This window comes from Oncorhynchus tshawytscha, unplaced genomic scaffold, assembly GCF_018296145.1.
Source record: "Oncorhynchus tshawytscha isolate Ot180627B unplaced genomic scaffold, Otsh_v2.0 Un_contig_1639_pilon_pilon, whole genome shotgun sequence".
NCBI lineage: Eukaryota > Metazoa > Chordata > Actinopteri > Salmoniformes > Salmonidae > Oncorhynchus > Oncorhynchus tshawytscha.
The window spans coordinates 94,327-100,000 of record NW_024609675.1 but is presented as its reverse complement, the minus strand read 5'-3'; the positions used below and the strand labels follow the sequence as shown (position 1 = coordinate 100,000).

The window sequence follows — 5,674 nt, the reverse complement described above, 5'->3', positions numbered from 1 at the left end:
CACACGATTTAACTTCAGACATCACCTGACATTCCACCAATGTCTTTCCCTGACTCAGATAGCTGGTATTCTTTACCTAACTCTGTATCTAGTCCAGGAGAATAGAAGGTAACGGGTGACAACAGATGCATGTTGTGAGATGGTTGTCACAGCTATGAACTATGATGCTGTGGTTGAACTTTAACCACAGTGCGTTGTCTTGATGAGACACGCACAAGGCATTGCTGCTGTTATGAGAGATGCATCTTCCTGTCAGAAAGGAAGCCCATAGTGGAGCCTCTGTTTGACCTGAGAAGGTGGCTCAGGCACACACACAAACCACTTTCCTGTGTCCAAACATTCAAAGGTGATATGAGTGGACTGTACCACTCTCTCAGACTAAACCTTGTAAGAATTTAGGAAAAATGTCATAATTTGTTCCAGCCACAACCTACCTATACAGAGCTGTGGTTCATAGGTCAAGTATGATGTCATCATGGCTTCAGTGTGTCTGTGTACGTGTGTACTTACTTGTAGGTGGTCTCACATGCTCCTAACCCCCCCCAACATTTCCTCCTCCCACACAGAGGGGACAGGATGTGGTTTGCTCTCGCTACTCTCCTCCCCTCTCTCTCTCACGATGACAGACCATTTGTTCACTCACCTTTTTAGGCTCCATGTTGAATTTCTTCTTCCCGCTTGAGAACTGCTTTCCTTTCTCAAGGACTTTGCTGCATAGACAGAAAACAATAACAGAATAACTTCTTAACCAATGATCTTGTAAACAAACACGATGCAGTGAAGTAGGTTGGTGTAATTCATTGTCTGGGTTGTTAGCTACAGGACAGGAAATTATAAGACATGTTCAACTAGTGAAGAAGTGATTCATCAGCAAAGAATAATAAGTTCATAAAAGATGACCACATAGTTAATAAAGGACAACACGTGTAAAGGATGGATAAGGAATGAACAGGGACTGATTAGGGGATGAATAGGGGGTGAGCAGGCTATGAATAGGGGGTGAATAGGGGGTGAGCAGGCTATGAATAGGGGGTGAATAGGGGGTGAGCAGGCTATGAATTGGGGGTGAATAGGGAATGAATAGGGGTTGAGCAGGCTATGAATAGGGGGTGAATAGGGAATGAATAGGGGGTGAGCAGGCTATGAATAGGGGGTGAATGTGGGGTGAGCAGGCTATGAATAGGGGGTGAAGGCTATGAATAGGGGGTGAATAGGGGTGAGCAGGCTATGAATAGGGGGTGAATAGGGGGTGAGCAGGCTATGAATAGGGGGTGAATGTGGGGTGAGCAGGCTATGAATAGGGGGTGAATAGGGGGTGAGCAGGCTATGAATAGGGGGGGTGAATAGGGGGTGAGCAGGCTATGAATAGGGGGAATAGGGGGAGCAGGCTATGAATTGGGGGTGAATAGGGAATGAATAGGGGTTGAGCAGGCTATGAATAGGGGGTGAATAGGGAATGAATAGGGGTGAGCAGGCTATGAATAGGGGGTGAGCTATGAATAGGGGGTGAATGTGGGGTGAGCAGGCTCTGAATAGGGGGTGAATAGGGGGTGAGCAGGCTATGAATAGGGGGTGAATAGGGGATGAGCAGGCTATGAATAGGGGGTGAATAGGGAATGAATAGGGGTTGAGCAGGCTATGAATAGGGGGTGAATAGGGAATGAATAGGGGGTGAGCAGGCTATGAATAGGGGGTGAATGTGGGGTGAGCAGGCTCTGAATAGGGGGTGAATAGGGAATGAATAGGGGGTGAATAGGGAATGAATAGGGGGTGAGCAGGCTATGAATAGGGGGTGAATAGGGGGTGAATAGGGAATTAATAGGGAATGAATAGGGAATGCACAAGCCTAATGGTTAAAAAGAAGAACAGTGATAATGGTTAAGGAAGGATAAAAGATTAAAGGCCACTCACTTCTCCTCTGTAGACTCAAAGTCTTGAACTTCAGCCATGACTTTGTCAATCTCCATCTTTAGCTTCTGGAAAAGGATGTTCAGACAAGGGTGATTCATAGACCATAGACCTCTGTGTGTGTGTGTGTGTGTGTGTGTGTGTGTGTGTGTGTGTGTGTGTGTGTGTGTGTGTGTGTGTGTGTGTGTGTGTGTGTGTGTGTGTGTGTGTGTGTGTGTGTGTGTGTGTGTGTGTGTGTGTGTGCGTGCATCCGTGTGTTTACCTGGATGTCCTCTAGCAGGTCTCTCTTATGCATCTTCATGCTCTCAATCTCCAACCTCTCATCTGCAGTGAAATCTGAAGACACTGTAGTGGAGACACGACAACAGGAGGGTTATTATCTGAAGACACTGTAGTGGAGACACGACAACAGGAGGGTTATTATCTGAAGACACTGTAGTGGAGACACGACAACAGGAGGGTTATTATCTGAAGACACTGTAGTGGAGACATGACAACAGGAGGGTTATTATCTGAAGACACTGTAGTGGAGACACGACAACAGGAGGGTTATTATCTGAAGACACTGTAGTGGAGACACGACAACAGGAGGGTTATTATCTGAAGACACTGTAGTGGAGACACGACAACAGGAGGGTATCTGATTATCTGAGGGTTATTATCTGAAGACACTGTAGTGGAGACACGACAACAGGAGGGTTATTATCTGAAGACACTGTAGTGGAGACATGACAACAGGAGGGTTATTATCTGAAGACACTGTAGTGGAGACACGACAACAGGAGGGTTATTATCTGAAGACACTGTAGTGGAGACACGACAACAGGAGGGTTATTATCTGAAGACACTGTAGTGGAGACACGACAACAGGAGGGTTATTATCTGAAGACACTGTAGTGGAGACACGACAACAGGAGGGTTATTATCTGAAGACACTGTAGTGGAGATATGACAACAGGAGGGTTATTATCTGAAGACACTGTAGTGGAGACACGACAACAGGAGGGTTATTATCTGAAGACACTGTAGTGGAGAGGACAACAGGAGGGTTATTATCTGAAGACACTGTAGTGGAGACACGACAACAGGAGGGATTATCTGATCTGAGAGACAGGGAGGAGAAGAAGGAGATGGAGGAAGAGGAGAGGAGAAGAGAAGGAGATGGTAAAGAGGAGAGAGGAGAAGAGAAGGAGATCGAGGAAGAGGAGAGGAGAAGAGAAGGAGATGAGTAAAAGAAGAGAGGAGATGGAAGGAGAGAAGAGATGGAGGAAGAGAAGTAGAGAAGAGATGGAGGAAGAGGGAGGAGAGTGGATTGAAAAGGAAGAGGAGAAGAAGAAGAACATGAGGAGGATGATGGAGGAGGAAGAGGAAGAAGAAGAACATGAGGAGGATGATGGAGGAGGAAGAGGAAGAAGAAGAACATGAGGAGGAAGAGGAAGAAGAAGAACATGAGGAGGATGATGGAGGAGGAAGAGGAAGAAGCGTGCGTTCAGAAGCACCAGAAGTCCACAACATCTCATCAGATGGCCGACAGTTAAAAACAAATCCCTGTTACGTACATCTGCAAGATCATCTTAACCAAATGAAAAGCACATTACAGGCAAACCACTGAACCGGCCACAGGAGAGATTTATAGCATCAAATGAACAGGAAGAAGGCCAGAATATGACTGGTATCGTTCATAGGAATGATACCAGTCATCACCACAAGCCATTCAGATACAGCACACAGGTATCCCATCACATTGTGTTTCCACTCTCTCTTTCACAACCCTTCATCCCACAACTGTCTGTCTATACTCCCACCTGATGAGCTCTCGGCTCCTAACTTTGTGTGTGGTATGCAAATGCATGAGCTACTGTGTTAATGCAATAGTGAATGTGATATTACCCAGTTCAGTTATAGCAGGCTAGATGTCCATACACACCATGTTGCTGTGTTTTCTATGTGTTGGTGAAGCTGTGAAAAGTAATGCATTAGGAGGAATATAAAAGAACTGCAAAGAGCTTCGTTGTTTATCTTCATCCAAGCATGGCAACCATGAGTCATGGTTGGGGGGGCGTGCGTGTGTGTGTGTGTGTGTGTGTGTGTGTGTGTGTGTGTGTGTGTGTGTGTGTGTGGGCATGCATCCATGCGAACCAGAGGAGGGTGTTGGCTCTAACTTAAGAGGTTAAAGAGAAATATCAACAAGCAGCAGTTTTGGTTAGTTAGTGTTAGATATGGGCTATTATACTGCTGTTAAACAGCTAACCACTAGTTCTCTGTTCTACAGCCTTCATACAGCCTGTAATATGACCCGAAACTCACACACTGACATGACCAAAATACTATTTAGCTTCAAAATAATCTGTGTAACTCCATGAAATTAAGTTTTGGGATGACATATTTATGTCATAATTTACAATGTATTTTAACAAGAAATGCAATTTAGCTACATAATAACCTTTTTTGTATCTCAAGGAAATGAAGTTTGGAGATGCTATATTTGTTTCACACATAATAAAACAAGCCAGGTCCCAGACATGTCTGTGCTTTTGTCAACTCATGGCTATAGCATGGCAATGAGTGACAAGGACTACAATAAGTCCTCCATCCTTTTAGGTGTCATGACAACTGAGCATGAAGTAGTCGTTCATTCATCAAGGTGTTACCATTCCCCTTTCTGTCATGATCATTCTTCTCAGTGTTTCGAAACAGGAGGGATGTCAGTGGAAAGGAAGGAAAGGACATAGTTCCTCTTGCAAGACCATGAAAACGTATATTCATTTGTAGAAAATCTGTTACAATAATGTTAAAAACAGGTAGGGTAATTCAAGATAATAATGCCTACCACTATGATTACTTTTGGCAGCAATGCTTCTATTCACAGGTGAGAATAACATTTTAGACCCTGAATTGAAATGCAATAACAATTTAAAAAGTGAACTTACCCATTTGGCAATCGGTCATTGGCACACAGGAGAAACGGTCAAACTCGGTAGCCTACGGACCCTACAGGTATTTAAACATTACAAAGTAACAAACCGGTGTCATCCATGCAAACTCCACAGCTCAATAATGTAAAGTGACAGTCAAGATTGTCTTGTGGCAACACACCCTCTCTCTCCCGTCACATTATAGGCTCGAGGCTACTTGTGAAAATCAACGTCGTCAGAACAGAAGTTGCTACATCCGCAATGATGTGGCAACTGCCTCAATGTAGATTTATGTTATAGTTTACAGTAAAGTGTTTACTTGAAAACGAAACAAATGTTATAATCAAAATGACGAGTTTATTGTATTTTGTGTAATGTATAAATAGACGTTCACGAAGTGGTTATTGACACGTTGAACAGAATTAACCAAAAACAGACTGAGGGAAAGAAAACGGTTCCTCCTTGATAAATTGCACCAAAACGCCCTCTAGTGTTTTTAAATGACCATTACAGTTCAGTCAACAAGGCCCAAAAGTTATTTATAGCAACTTTTTTTCATTGAAAGAGTCAGTGACGATGATGATGATTTTTATGTTTGAAAATGTATGATGTATATTTCAAACATATCTTGCATTTCAATGTGTGATGGCAGGCCATCTTTGCTGTGTGTGTGTGTGTGTGGGGGGGGGTCTGTGTATGTGTGTTTGTGCATGCTGCAACAGTGAAAGAGAGAGAGAAAGAGAGACAGAGAGAGAGACGGAGATAGGGAGAGAGAGATAGGAAGAAAGAGAGAGAGAGGAAGAGAAAGCGAGAGATCACTCAGTGATCGATAGAGAGAGATCACTCAGTAA

General features: G+C 43.8%; 1 protein-coding gene across 2 annotated transcripts in view; it reads right to left on the bottom strand.

Moving 5' to 3' along the window:
• Positions 1-5,062, bottom strand: part of LOC112240484 (cytohesin-4-like) — a 13,457-nt gene extending 8,395 nt beyond the window's left edge. The window contains exons 1-4 of one of the 2 annotated variants that reach the window (XM_042316863.1): positions 4,839-5,062; positions 2,171-2,253; positions 1,912-1,976; positions 644-710 (exon numbers count right to left, since the gene is read on the bottom strand). In XM_042316863.1, coding sequence (XP_042172797.1) covers positions 644-710; positions 1,912-1,976; positions 2,171-2,253; positions 4,839-4,857 — 234 coding nt within the window. In that variant the 5' untranslated portion in view covers positions 4,858-5,062. Of the gene's footprint in view, positions 1-643; positions 711-1,911; positions 1,977-2,170; positions 2,254-3,798; positions 3,868-4,838 lie in introns of those variants that run through there. The other variant, XM_042316864.1, reaches the window with a different exon arrangement.
• Positions 5,063-5,674: the final 612 nt, after the last annotated feature.